General features: G+C 38.3%; 1 protein-coding gene across 3 annotated transcripts in view; it reads left to right on the forward strand.

Annotated features, from left to right (window-relative positions):
- Window positions 1–3,461: 3,461 nt before the first annotated feature.
- The window catches only part of CCDC88A (coiled-coil domain containing 88A), a gene marked incomplete at its 3' end in the record, with an annotated part of 138,616 nt that continues 126,521 nt past the window's right edge, over window positions 3,462–15,556 (forward strand). For all 3 annotated transcript variants that reach the window (XM_080936042.1, XM_080936040.1, XM_080936041.1), the window contains exons 1-2: window positions 3,462–3,570; window positions 3,667–3,767. In XM_080936042.1, coding sequence (XP_080792168.1) covers window positions 3,508–3,570; window positions 3,667–3,767 — 164 coding nt within the window. In that variant the 5' untranslated portion in view covers window positions 3,462–3,507. The remainder of the gene's footprint in view (window positions 3,571–3,666; window positions 3,768–15,556) is intronic.

Consider the following 15,556-nt stretch of genomic DNA (forward strand, 5'->3'; position numbering starts at 1 on the left):
TAGTAAATAATGTGACATTCTACTTATGAAAGTGCTTATTTCTTCAAATCTGATTTTAAAAGTATTTGTTTCCAAGATTGGGAGCAAGTCTGTTACTTCCTGTAGTATAGATCAAAATGTGCATTGTTTGTTGTAGGTATGGGATCTCCTGGTGCATGGCTTGTGTTATATACGTGTACAGTGTGATGGAGAACTTAACTGTAGTACACAGGATAACTCTCTGTAGTGACTTTTTGATGGCACACTTTTAATATCTAGTACTGTGTGAAGAGAGCTGGTCAAGGAACTTAGATTCTAACCAGATGATGTTTTTTCTAATGTCTTTTCTCTGTAGGATTTAATATTCTGAGAAAGAATAGATGGAAAATGTCTTCAAAATACAAAAACCAAAAGAACTTTAAAGAACTTTGAGAACTCCCTTCCTAATTGAAAGGAGGATAGAACACTTTTGGATTTCATCCTTCCAGGATGCAACGCAAAGACCATTCAATGGTGCATAATGCACAATCTGTCTTTTGCCAGACAGCGAAGTTTCCTGATTACACTCCTGAGATATTATAAAACATTTCTAAGGCTGCTGCTAAACTAGAGAATTATAAATTGGTAGGTTTTCAAATAAGTTTCTGCAGACCTCAGTCTGGTCTAAAGTTTCCTGTTTTTACAATTAACTCCTCATGTTTCTTTTGTGAGTGTGTGTGTGTGTGTGTGTGTGTGTGTGTGTGTGTGTGTGTGTGACCTAAAGATAGACCAGGAAGCATCTGTGCCATCTGGTTCCAGAGGGGAATCCAGATTTCTGTGAGGAATGGATTGGATACTAAATGTAAACTGGATAAACAATGCTAAATTAATGTAATGTTCCTATTTTAACCCTCCAGCCAACACTGTCCTGATTGTCTTTTTGCCTGATGTGCTTGGCGTTAGTGCTTTATGGGTTTTCACTTTTAAGGGAAACAGATCCATCTGTCTCACAACAACCCTATCCTAGGTATAGTACTTTTATGTTGTCAGGTTTCTGAAGGATTATAAAATAAAAATGTCAGGTATTAGAGCTCCTAAAAGCCGTGCTCCATGTGGGTGCCACTTCTCCCTCTATACACCACTTGCCAATTAAAGAACTGTGATTAAGAAAGAGTCAGCAAAAGCAAAAGAAAAAAAAAAAACTGTTTGCAACCAGGATGACTCAGGATTTGTGTAGGCCAGGAAAATGCAAGGTTGTGCTATGTACCACATGAATGCAATCAAATCTGTAACACAATGATTTTAGAAGGACAGCCACTTCCAGATCCAGAAGCAAGGCATTTCTTCCTGCAACTGAACTCTAGTAGAAACTGTAGTGTTTCGGGATTTTGATAAAGATTTCACCTTTGGGGGAATAATGACTGTAACACTCACAGTAGCAAACCGTTTGCAATGGACTGTCGTTTCATGGATCCTTACTGGTTTTATTGCTTTATATGTGAAGAGAGTGAAGCACCAAGTGGTTCAGTAATGTGTCTAGGTTCACACAGCTAGAGGGTGAGTCTTGCTATTAGAAATCCAAGGAATTGTGGTGTTTAATTTAGTATATGATAAAACATGTTTACTTTTATCTTACAATGTAGGGGCTGGAGAGATGCCTCGGTGGTTACAAGCTCCGGCTGCTGGTGCAGAGAACCAGGTTTTGATTCCCAGCCTCCACACAGTGGCTCATGGCTGCCCCCAACTCTGTTCCAGGGGATCTAGTGCCCTCTTCTGACCTCCACAGGAACCAGGCACATAAGTGCGGAACAGACTTACATGCAAGACAAAAATTTATACAATCAACATAAAATAAAATGTATAAAATTAGACATTATTAAAAATATGAGTAGTCAAAGAGACTATGTACCCGTAAGCACTGTGCAAACATAAAATGCAGAGTAATATCACAAAACTACATTGTATTTGGAAAAGGGTGTTCTCTATTCTATCTTATCCTGGGTATGCTATGGGTATGAGGAAGAATAACATTTAATTTGTTGGGGAACTGTCATATTGTGATGGGCCCACTACTGCACAACATAAATGATTTTAAACAAATGTTTGTCACACAACTTGGATATTTTCTGAATATTTTCTCGTGTGGCTGTCAGTTTGGATATTTTTTCAATGACCAAGAAGTAAAAAAATAATGCCTGAATCATGGTAGCTCCAGTCTGAAAATCCCATGTTGAAAGGCAGCTTTGGTTATTTGAAACTCTTACAAATATTTCTGCTTTTTTTTTTTTTAAGGAAAAGAAGGGAAAACAAAACCAACCTCTTTTTCTGTCCCCCCAAGATGTGCCTTTGCTTTTTGCTGCAGTTTTCCTAGGCCTTTTAGGAGGCGAGAAAGCACGTTTAACCGAGCAAATCCAAGTGTCCGAAAGAGGATGTCTGCATCCCTCGTGTTTAAAAGAGATGGGATCCGTTCCCTTTCCTTCACACATCAAAGAAGGCGCTCCGGGAGGAAATAAACCATAATTAGGCATGAGCGAGCAGGCAGACAGACCCTGTTCCTTAGTCTTGCCCATGCCCGCCCCCTACGCCCTGGCAACCGTCCGGGGCGCGAGCTCGACGCGGGCCCCCGCCGCAGCTGCAGCGCCCGCGCGTCCACGCTCCGCCAGAATCTGGGCGGCGGCGGGCCGGCCGGGGGCGCGCGCGCGGGGGCGCGCCCATGCAGCGGTTTTCTTCTCCCACAATCCAGAGGCAGAGGCGCAGGAGGGCGGGGAGTCGGCGGAAGGATACCGGCGCGGAGGGAGCGGCGCGCTCGCCCACCAGGCTGGCGGCGGGTGTGCTGCGGCACTGCGGTTCCGAGGCCGTTACCAGCGCCTCCAGAGGACGGCGGAGGAGGCTCGAGTGCGGAGGTGGCGTCGGAACGCCCGGGCGTCGCTGAGGCACTCGGAGGCTGGCCCGGCTCTCGCCGCCGGACGGTTACGGACACGCCTCTGAGCTCCCGGTCCCGGGCAGGGCCAGGGCGCTGAAGCGAGCGCGAGGCCGCGGAGGGATGCTGAGAGCCCGGCGAGGGGCGAGCCGCGCCTGAGGCGGTGAGGCTGCGGGCGGACGCTCCTGGCGCCCGTGCCCGCTGGCGGCCGGAACGCCCAGAGCCGCTCGCCCGGGTCCAGCCCGGCCCCGTCGGCCCCCACGTTGGGCTTGAGTCCTTGGTGGCCGCCGTGCTGGCCGGCTCCTCCTGGGAACAGGGCAACCTTGACGGGCTTTTTGTCTCGTGCCCTGGCCGCTCTCTGCATCCTCCTCCTCCAGATGCCTTTTTTTCTGCCCCTCCTCACCGGGTGCAGACTGCCAGCGCCGGCTGTGGCTCAGCGCGGGATTCGGGCTCGTTTCCCCGGGGGGGCTGAGGAGGGAGAGTTCTTCCCCCTCTTCGAAGGGATTTTCCTCCCGTGCCGAAATGGACTTTCATTGATTCCGTCTTACTTCTACGTTTACTGACCAATTCCCTGGGCGTATTTGTGGTACTTCCTTCCCCCGCCCCCTCCTGAATATATAATCTGTAAAATGGAGAACGAAATCTTTACTCCCCTTCTGGAGCAGTTCATGACCAGCCCCTTGGTCACTTGGGTAAGGAAGATGTCCTTTATGGTATATTTGGCCGTGTTATTTGTGGCTGCAGAGATGGAGATGGGCGTTCACGTCGAAATAATCCTTCTGTTCTAGGTTAAAACGTTTGGACCTCTGGCTGCAGGAAATGGGACTAACCTGGATGAGTATGTGGCTTTGGTGGATGGGGTATTCTTGAACCAGGTCATGCTCCAAATGTAAGTGTTTTCTTCTTTCTCGGTAACTTATTTTCTTTGAAAAATTACATACTTTGAACTTAGACTTCACGGTTTAAACCCTTAATTTGGTTTTTGACCAGAAAAAAAAAATCAGATGGTTTGATTGGATCTTGGAAGCAGCGGTATTATTATGTGCCCATCCCATTTATCACAACCAAATAGTTATACCTGTTAAAATTGGGAAACTTTATCTGTGACTTTGCCAATCCTGTCTGTTTGGTCATTTATTGTCTTGATTGCTGAAATTCAAACCACACTGTGTCATCTTTGATAATCTGGTAAAATGACAAGACAGAGAAACCTTGTCTACAATAGAAAAAAGACTTAACTGAAGTTCTGTATGTGTAAAGATGTTTCTTATTAACCTTTTTAGTATAAGAATAAATGGTTCAAAAATTGAAACTGGTGAACTAACATGTTTCAGAAGTGAAAAATTAAGTTAATATGATTGGTCAGGAAGACTTCTGTAGCAAACAATTTAAATATCTAAGTTTGATTAGATGGCTTGTGTTATTGATGAATTATTAAATTGCTTAATATTTGAGGAATTGTTTAAAGATATTTTGAGGTTTATAAATAACTGAACTCTTGAGAGCTGGGTTAATTAGTTAAATCTTTTGTTTGTAATATTGAATTTCTGTTAAGTAGGGATGTGTTTTTTGAGATCAAAACTGAATACTAAAAGCATATCAGTACTTAGATCAAAGGAATACAAATGGCCTCATTTTATTGTTAAATTGTAGAACAGATCATTATGAGTATTAAAGTGGTTATCAATTGCTGAAGATTTAGACTTTTCTTAATAGAGTGTCATTACAAGAATCTTGTACTTTTTGATTTGAAGATATTCCTTTTATATATGTGAGAAATTCATGACTTATACTTATTAGAGTCTGTGTGCTATTCTGTTCATTTTACATTTCATTTCTGTGTTTTACTGGAAATTATTTTTCTTTTTAGACTTTCTATTTTAAGAGGTTTTTGCTGGTTAGGTTTTTGTCACCTTGACAAAAGGGTCTTCAGGGAAAAGGAGCCCTCAGTTAGAAAATGTTTTTGCCCTTTACACCTGCAGGCAAGTCTGTGAGGACATATTCTTAGTTGCTTGAAGTGGGAAGGCCCAACCTACTGCTGATAGTCCACCCTGGGCAGGTGCTCTTCTGTTGTATAAGAAAGGTAGCTGAGCAAGCCAGGGGGAACAAGCTAGTAAATAGCATTTCTCTGAGTCTCTGCTTTAGTTCCTGCTTCCCGTTCCTGCTGTGAAGGTTTTTCAGGGACGGACTGTTACCTGGAAGTAAGAGGAAATAAACCCTTTCTTCCACAAGTTGCTTCTGGTCACGTGTATATCACAGTAAAAGAAAGCAAGCTGGGACAAGGTTAGAAGTCAAAAACAGGATTGCTCCAGTGCTAATCTCTGTGTCCTCAGAGACTTGTATGGTATTTTCATGAATGTATGTCTCTACAGGAAATAGTATTGTCTAATAACCTTTCCAAAGAAAAGTTGTACTCTTGAATATGTGAGTTAAAAATGTATGTTGTTTTCCCCTTACAAAGGAAAAGAGTGTAGACATTTTCAGGATTAGTGCATTCTTAGCAGATGTTTATGGGGTTACTTATTGTTTGAAATATCTATTTCTGTCAACAATATATGGCATTTGAAACCAGGAACCTTAAAACTTGTTCTGTCCATATGCCTTCAATTGACTGTTGGGACATGCCCCTTCCCCCTTCAGTAAAAGTATTTAATAAATTAAAAAAAAAAAAAAGAAATATCTATTTCCTAAGCAAAATGTTAGGGTAATTTAACTGCTTCTTAGGAATGGACCCTAATGTAATACATACTCACAGTTTTCCTCTTATGTCTCTTTATTTGCTTAATTTTAGGCAGGAAAATTTGAATTTTGTGTACTGAGTTAGGAAAATACATTACTTTTGCCTTAATGTTTCTTTTTTTCTAAAGAATATTTGTGATTTTTTTGAAACCTGGTACTTGAGTTAGGAGTTAAAAACACATTAGCCTTGCCTTTTTCTGAAAAGACAGAGGAGAGTTGATTGGGGGTGGGGAAGGGGTTGGGAGGAGAGGAGGGAAACTACAGTTGGGATGTGCTGTATGAGAGAAGAATAAATACAATAGTTAAAAAAACATATTATCTGTTTTCACGTTGGGTTCACACTTTGACTTTAAAAGCTATGGATCTGTTTTGAAAACAGCGATGAAAAGAACAGTTGCTAGGCTCCAGAGCTGCTCGGGAGGGAGGGCCAGCTGCTCTGAGCCTCAGGTCCACTTCTGTTTTCAGTTCTAGTTCAGTTTCTCTACAAAAGGTTTAATAGTGTCCTAATTCTGTTCTGAATGACCTATATAAGGGAAAAGGAAAGGAAAAGAAAGTATCCTTTGCTTACTTTAATGAATAATTTGTTAAAATTGGGTCAACACAAATGTAGTTTGGTGAATTATGTAAGTGGTAAAGCAACAAAATACATTATTGTTTTGTTATTTTTATATACAGTCTTATGCATCACTGGCTGACCTGGAACTTGCTGTGTAGATGAGGCTTGCCTAGAACTCTTATTAGAGAGCCACCTGCCTCTGCCTTTCAAGTTCTGGAATTAAAAGCATGCCTCACCATGTCTAGCCACAATCCATTATTTTTAAGAGCTATATTTTGCCAAATTTGAAACAGTTAGAAATTGTGCTATGTAGTTTACTCAGTCAACTGTGTGACTTAGGGTACGCTATTAAAACACCAGTTGAAATTCTGTGCCATGAAAAGATTATTAACCTAAAGATGAACCTTAATTTTAAAGTTTCTAAATTTCATTTAGCTATAGAATTTGTGAACAAGAATTCTTTGTATATGAAATGATGTACATTTTCTTTGTGTTCCTTGAACTTCAAGCTTGTTGGGCTTCTTGAATTTATAGGTTTCTTTTTTACCAAATTTGGAAAAATGCAGTCCTTTTTCCCAAATATACTCTACATGCTGTACATGCTATACTATACATACTATACATTGACATTTACTACATATGTAGTATGTGAGTGTATGTGTTTGTATACAAACTTACTCTTCCATTCCATGTATGTTAGCTTACTTAATGTGGTTTTAAAGCTTATTAATGTTTATTGGTGGGGTTTTTAGTTGTTGTGTTTGTTTCTTTGATTCTGAATAGTCTGTTTTGGTATTTGTTAATCTTTTATGTTTAGTCCTATCCAGCAAATATTTCGTTTCAGGCATAGTTTACTTTATAGAAAGTTTGCCCATGTACCTTCCATGTTCAAGTTTTTCAATTTTATCTCTTTAGATTTTTAAACATGGAATATAGTTACAACTGTCTTTATTTCCCATGTCTACTTATTTTATCATTTCATTAAATTGATTTTGGATTGATTTTTCTCCTCAATATGCTTCTCTTTTTGTATATCCTAATGATTTTTATTTGATGTCAAATATTTGAAATTCTGACTTCTTAATGGATATTGGATAGTTAATATTCCATAAAATGCAGATATCTTGAGCTTTGTTCTGAGATGTATTTAAGTTACTCAGAAACAGTTTTAACTTTTCAGAATTTTCATATCTATTTTATTTTATTTCTTGAGACAGGATCTCTGTATGTAGCCCTGATTTTTCTAGAACTTACTGTATAGACCAGAATGGTCTCACAGAGATCTATCTGCCTGCCTCTGCCTCCCAAGTACTGGGATCAAAAGTGTGCAATTACCATAGTGGCTATAAAGTTTTTTAGGCAGTATCGTGTTATAACATTGAGTCAAAACTCTTCTAAATACTGTGATTGGTGGAAACATTAACTGTTTTTGTGTTGTTACCTGAAATCATTTTTGGTGCTTTCAAAGGTTTTGCATAGTTTTTCTCCATTTATGTACTGACAAGAAATTGCCTAAGTCTGCTGTGATGCCTTCTGTATCCTCTCTTGTTGAGCCCTCTCCTCTTTGGTAATCTGCACTGCATATTTGGCTTTATCCACTCAAGGCTTAGTTTCCTGTACTCAGCTACCTTGGTTTCTTCCTCCATGTTCATGGACTGGGGATCTTCTAGGCAGTAAGATATGGCTGCTGTTGGGTTCAGGTTTTTTTTTTTCTCTCATCTATCAAGGATCATGGGTTTTGTTACCACATATCTGGTGTCTTGAAAAATATTTTATATGTTTTGTCTTTCCCCAACTCCCTGTTGTTTCAGGCAGGAGATAAATTTGGTACTTCTTGTTAAGAAGTATGAGTCACTTTATGTGCTTTAATTATATTTTTGCTGTTAGCCTTATCTTACTGCTTTCATATGGAACATAGACTTTTTGTTTGTTTTTATTTTCAAGACAGGGTTTCTCTGTGTAGCTCTGGCTGTCCTGGACCTTGTTCTGTAGACCAAGCTGGCCTCAAACTCACAAAGATCTTCCTGCTTCTGCCACCTGAGCTGAGATTAAAGGCTGTACCATCATTGTTCAATAGAGCATAGACTATGATTACAGGAGATTTACTATGGATTGTTTTTCATCTAAAGTATTTGTTAAGAATATTTATTATCAGTGATGCTGGTGTTGCCAGTTTGAAACCAGACCCTGAAAATGAGAATGTGACTTCTTTGTGACTTTTTTTTTTTTTAACTGTGTCTTAGAATTTCAGACTCTGTTCTTTGTTGTGGAATTCATTGTATTCAGAAATAAATCTTGGATTTTATTGAGTCAAAGACTTGATTCCTTGAATGTCAGAGTTTATGACATTAAAGCATTAGCCATCTTTAAATAACAGGAGGGGAACCAATCTTCAGAGGTCTGGAATGATAAGCCTGTGCTGCAGAGCATTTCCCTGCTTTAACTGAGTAAAACAGTTTTTCCTGAGTGCCGCTTATCAGGTAGAAGGCTTGATATGAATGCAGAGGAAGTAGTCTTCCTGTGTTACCTCCCATGAGGGGAGAGGTAGTCTGAATGGCAGGTAATGGGCCTTGGCTTCGTGTGGTACTGTAGTCAGGAGGGCTTGCATTTGGTCTCCAGTAACTTTTATGATAACGTCCAGCCTGGTGAGAGGCTTTGCTCTTTGCCCCACTCTAGACTGATGTCTTGAAGACCTGTCTGCAGTGACTGTTTCTGTATAACAGACCCCTAAACTGGAAGATATTTCGAGAACTAGAGAAGAACAGGGCAATTGGCTGTTGCACATAGTATACACTTACATGTTTCACAAAAAGTTTCCTTTGTAATATTAGGTATAGGAAACATTCTCTCAGGATAAATAAAAAGTAAGACTAATTCTTAATTTTTTTTCAGAAAGATACTGGTTAACTTTCTTTTACAATTTATTAATAGTTGCCAACTGAGGAGTAAAGTTTTAAATTTAAAAATAATATTTGAGGCTTTATTATATTGAGACATATAATTTAGTTATTAATAAACAATCTGTTTTTAGAGTTAGTATGATACAAAGATAGAAGCTACAGTTTAAAGATTTAAAGTCTAGACCTGTCATTTTAATAAAATATTTAACCAGTTACTGAAGTTGGAAAGTAACCTTTAATATTCTCATTTCTGAATTTACTTCTATGCTCTCATTATTCTATAAGTATGTTTCAATAATGTATGAAAATGGGTTAGCGAAGCTCATTAACTTTATGGAAGGAGGTCCGCTCCTAACATTTGTGGGACTAGGGCAGACATTCATTTACAATAGTCATACATACCAAGAGACTATAAAACAAGTAGTTAAATGTGTTTAGTCTTTCACTGTGATACTTATATTGTGTATCTTCAAAGGGTTCACTTTAGAATTAGTAGAATTTAGAATTTATAAATTGACAGTTCATAGTAGAAACATGATTGAACACAGACTCCTTTTATTCCTGGCTTTCTGTTACCACAAAGAGGTTTTATGTAGAGCCATACCAGGTGTGTCCGTCCAGTCCAGGTTCTTACAGTCCCTTCTCCAAATTGCTGCTCCTTTGCACTCATCTGTAGTGTAGTCCATCTGAGGGACAAGACCTGGAGGAGAGGTGTTTGTGAGGTTGGCTTAAGTGTCATCTGCAAAAGAGGTATTGATTGCATTAGGTATGTATCACTTTGTTATGTGGACTTCTTGCTTAGTGTAAGTATGTGGTCTAGTAAGGCCAAGAGTGGAATTCAGAGCAGAAATCTTTAGCCAGCATCCAGATAAAATGCTGGGTGAGATAGATGAAGGGAGGGTTCATTTAAAAGGTGATTTCAGTAAGTGGATAGTTTCTGAGTGTTGTCTCCTAGGTGATACGATATGGTAATTTCTGTACCAGTAAAGTCCTTTGCAAATGATGCCTTACATGGAAGAACTTCCATAGGGCTGGGGATGTGGTAAGGTAGTAGAGTTCTTGCCTAGCATGTAAAAGCCCTGAGTTTCCAACACCTAGCGGGGAGCGAAAGCCGGGAATGGGGGGGGGGGGCTTCCTAAACTGAACTCTGTAAAAATTTATTAGAAATGACCAGAGTGAAAAGAGGAGTAATAAAGAGAGAAGAGAAGAATTTGAAACATGCAAAATAAATGAGAAGCATGAAGATGTGAATAAAAGTGGTGAAATCAGTAGGCTAGAGGAAAATGGGAAAATGTGCAAGACTATTGGTGAGAAATGACAAAGGAAGTCAAAGATAAATACAGATGTAGTTAGGGCAGCCCCATTTGAAGTTTGGAAATCACATATACATATAAGAAGAGCCAGTAACCATGGTCAGTTAAGCTTTAGCTGCTCAGAAACTGGAAAAAAAAATCTGTAAAATTTATTTAGAATTGGAAGTCTGAGATAGAAGAAAATAGGTTATAGATTCTAAATTGAATACATTCTTTTTAAAATGTTTTAGTTTTGATTATCATACATCATGGGTTTCATTATATCTTTTTGTGCATAAGTGAAAATCATTATACTTGGCTCAAATTTTCTTCCCCACTACATTCCATCATCCTCATGCCTTCCCTCTTATTTTTTCAGCTAGTTAATTCTCCAGTAATTGAATTATTTAGTAGTAGTGTGTGAGCGTTAGCTGAGGAAGAAGGCAGATGACGTCAGAGGAAGACTGATAGACTAGGGCAGAACTCAGACTTTCTCTACTCAGGAACCCTTTCCACTTGAAGTTTTTCCATAAGCTTAGCTGTACAGCATAGAAAACAGGTATACAAATCAAGCATTTAGCAAGAAAAAAATCATTAGCTTATTTTAAAGCAGTTCTTTGATAGTCATGTAACTATCAGTTATTAAAAACAAAAGCAAATTCACATACTATTGATAAAGATCTGTTTACTTTTATATAAAGAGTTAAATCTTTGCTGAATATTTGATACTGTAAGTTGTAAAACATCTTCATTTTGGAGATGATCAATATTTTGATAGGACTATTAGAAATTCTGATTTTTATCCCAAGTCAAAATTCATTGAATCTTTAAAAATGAATCTCAAGTTCAAAATCAAACATTCTAACACAATTCAACACAAAAAATACACTAATTTGATACATTTTGAAGAATCATGATAGGAAAATGTTAATTGTATTTGTTTTCCATAATTAAACCATCATTGGTTCTATAAGAGCAGAAAACATTGTATATCCATTCAAAACACAGACATTGATAGCATATAGTAGTTTTGAAAGTGACCCCAGATGTTGAAGGCAATGTGTTCATTGGCATTGTGTGGTGTGACCACATGCACTATGTATGCACTGTACCTGTTATATTTAGAATCCAGGATGAAGTGCAGTTTCATGACACAGTGCAGGTAAGTGCTGCCAGAGACATCTTGGTTTCATTACACATCTTATATTTAGTTGTGTGGCTTTCATATGAATGAGATTGCAGTCCAGATTTTAAAGAAGCTGGGCTTTAGGAAACATTTGGCAGTTTCTTACAAAACTAAACTTTGTCTTAACCATATGAACTAGCAGTCTACTTGTAGGAATTTGTCCAAATGAGGTGAAAACTTGCATTTATACAAAAGACAGCACAAAAAATATTTATAGGACCTATTCATGGTTTGCCCAAACTAAAAATAACCACAATATTCTTTGAAAAGATAAATGGATAAGCTATGTTGTATCCATACAGTGGAATGCTGCTAATAGTTTGCAAAAACCTGCATTCAGTTTTATGACTCCAAATGGGGCTGTAACTCACAGTTGAAGTTGCCACTAGCTGTTGTAGTAAGAATGAAGAAACAGGTTTTAGAAGAAACAAAATGAAAGGGAGTAGAAAATTGAAGTCTGGAGGAATTAGAGATTTTGATATTTGTGTAGTGATTAAGGCCAAAATTAGACAGTTGCTAATAATTACATAAGTTGAGTGAAATAGAGATAACCAAAGTCAAAAGTGTAGGGTTTTTGGGGGAGCGGGGGACATTATTGGGTTCTACCACCCTTGTAAACCTTATTCCACCCTAATCCCTTCCAACCCCCCAACACTAGGTAGTAGAGAAAGGTTAGAGGGAAAAGGAGGCGTTGGTTGACCTTTTCAAACTGCTTCCTGCTGATTAGGGGGTGCATCTAGTTCCTTGGGGCAAGCCCAATCTTAATCATCAGGATATCCAACTTCTTGGCTCCTGACCACTTGACAGACTGCAGTAGCAGGAACCAGCAGCCTCCTTGGTGTGTACCTCCTGCCTGTCTCTGGAAAGTTCCCTGAATTCCAAACATTACCTGTCACTGAAATGATCTGCAGCTGCTAAAACCATTCGCCTGCTAGAGCTAGAGGCAAATCATAATCACCTGCTGTGAAGCAGCTGCTTATCCCACACCTGGGATTAAAATAAAAACATAACCACATAACATAACTGGATTTTTTAAAGAGACCAAAATTCCCACTACAGAGAAGGAACTAAGCTTATTAATTTTTTATGAATCCATGATCTCTTGGTTACCAGTAGAGGTAGAAATGAGTATGATTAAAAATTGAAAAGGGGGAGGGGGCTGGAGAGATGACACTGTGGTTAAGAGCAGTAACTGCTCTTCCAGAGGTCCTGAGTTCAGTTCCCAGCAACCACATGGTGGCTCACAACCATCTGTAATGAGATCTGATGCCCTCTCCTGGTGTGTTTGAAGACAGCTACAGTGTATACTTACACATAATAAATAAATGAATCTTAAAAAAAAAACTATAAAGTGGAAAACAAAATAATAATTAGCTAATTTAACACTGTTGCTAAACTAATGTTGTATAAAAAGAAAGCTGGTTAAAGGTTTATAAACATTTTTATATTGATAACTAAAAAATTACAGAATTTTTCACTAGTGCTTCAGGGGGGAAATTGTTAATGTAATCCTTTAATGTGATTTAATTTCCTTATAAAGGTTAGTGAAGTTGAAATTTTCTATGCTGTTGGCAACATAACCATTTTCCCACAATGGACACTGAAGGAACAGGAAAAATGCTTTAGATTTAGGTGCTGGGTCTTTCTTAGTCTTTTATTAAGACATGGGTTATTTTCAGAGAATGAAGGATAAGAAGTTGTGCAGAAATACATATTTACACAGTCTGATGGATGAACTATAGAAAAATGCCAGAGTATATATAGCTAGTAGGAATAGATTAGTGAGCCCTGATGGTTAGAAGGTCTGGCTTGTGGAGTGTGTATATTCATAGAAGTCAAGACATGGAAGAATTTAGATCTGAATCAATCCTTGAAGGGTAACTGGATTTGGATAATTATAGAAAGAGAAGGGTATTTTACACACACACACACACACACACACACACACACAAAAACACACAAATTTGCATAGACAGAATAAACTAGATTATGGCAAACTTGAAAATTAGTGTAGTTTTGGTTGTATGTGATCAGCATTTGAGAGCCAATTGCAGTTTCTTAGTAGGAGATTAAAGTATTATTTTGGAAAATCATTTCAGCCTTAATTTACAAAAATAGATTCAGTGTGTAATTTAGTACATACATTTGTTATTTAGTATATAACTTTATTTGATCTAAGTGAATAAGTTACTATGGTTAAATACTGAGGCTACATCAGTAAATGGATTCATTTTAAATTGTAGCAGTGCTTGAAGTTGAGGTGGGAACAGGTAAGAACAAGCAGGAGGGATGGTGAATGGTGTGGTGGTGGGAGGGTCCTAGATCAGGCTGGACTTGTGATTGGAGAATGAACAGATGAAGACCATTGATATAACATTCTACTAGATCACATGTGTAAATAAATGACAGTGTGAAACATGATGCCAAGACCAAAGTGGAGTAGACTTTTTTTTTTAAGTATGTATCTGCAGAGGAAGATGTTAATTTTAAATAAGGTGTTTAATTTGCCTTTATTTATTATAACTTGCAACTAACAACATTTAAATGTGTAAAACATCAGTATCCCTAGTTTTCTTTGAGAACATTTCAGTAGCCATATGTCATAGTCAGTGTTCTATTGCTGTGAACAGACACCATCACCATAGCTCTTACAAAGGAAAGCATTTGATTGAGGCTTGTTTACAGTTTAAGAAAGTTAGTCAATTATCCTTATGGTGACACGTAGTCAGACCTAGTCACTGAGAGTTCTACATCCAGATGCTGGAAGCAGGAAGAAAAGATACACTGGGCCTGGCTTGATCTTTTGAGCCCCAAAGCCCATCCCCATTGACATGTTTCCTCCAACAAGGCCACAACCATTTCCCAAAAGGCCATACCTCCTAATCCCTCTCAAGTAGCACCATTCCCTAATAACCAAGCATTCAAATTTATGTATGTCCATGGAGGCCAATCCTAATCAAACCATTACCCTGCATATTTGCACATTTGTTTAAGCTTTCCTATTACAATTCTTCTTTATGATGTTGGAATACTTTTGAGTCTCCAGTTATCTAAGAGACAACAGTTTTTTAGAAATTAATTTGCATTTAATAAAAATAAAATATCATTATTGTGGAGGTTAGAGGACAAGTTGGTGGAGTTAGTCTCCCCCATTTGCTTTTACATGGGTGCTTGGCATTGAACTCAGATTGTCAGGCTTGTGTAAGTTGGTCAGCAAGCACTTCTGTCTGATGAGCCATCTTGCAAATCTAGTTCACATTTTAAGTTTGCAACTAGTGATCTTTGTGCTGTACTTTAAATATCAGAGTTATATCTATGCTAAGAGCTGTAAAGCTGCATTTCAGAGTTAGGGCAGTGCTGAGTTCAGTAACTTTTACTATATTGAAAGACTCTTTGACAGTATATTAGTAAATATCCTTTAGGGTATGGAGAGTTGGCTCAGCAGTTAAGAGCACAGGTTGCTCTTCCAGAAGATTTGGTTCAATTCCCAGTATCCACACGACAGCTCACAACTGTCTGCAATTCCAGTTCTAGGAGATCTGACTCCCACATACACATATACAATGTACATAAAATAAAACCCTTTTATTTTGTCTTAAATAGGTGACATTGTAATATAATTAGTATTAATCTGGTTGAAGTACTTTACTGGTATGTTGAAAAAGACAAACTAATTTTTCTATTAGCAGCCTTTACATATGTTGTTTCTAGACCATATCTGAAGCACATATATATCCCAAGTTACTAATGAAAACACACCTCTCTGACTTTATTTTAAGGTTCAAGATGATGGATTAAAACTCTATAAACATGAATAGGCCAAGAACAGTCTTGTAAGCTACCATGTGTATGCTGAGAACTGATCTTGGGTCCTCTTCTAGAACAGATGTGTGAATTTTTAAAAAGTTTCTAATAAAATGTCTCACCATTTGGAATATCTGCATAATTCACTTTTTGAATCATTTTTTGTTTTGACACAATTTCTCTATATAGCCCAGACTTGCC

This window comes from Micromys minutus (assembly GCF_963924665.1).
Source record: "Micromys minutus genome assembly, chromosome: 1".
In the NCBI taxonomy this organism is placed as follows: domain Eukaryota; kingdom Metazoa; phylum Chordata; class Mammalia; order Rodentia; family Muridae; genus Micromys; species Micromys minutus.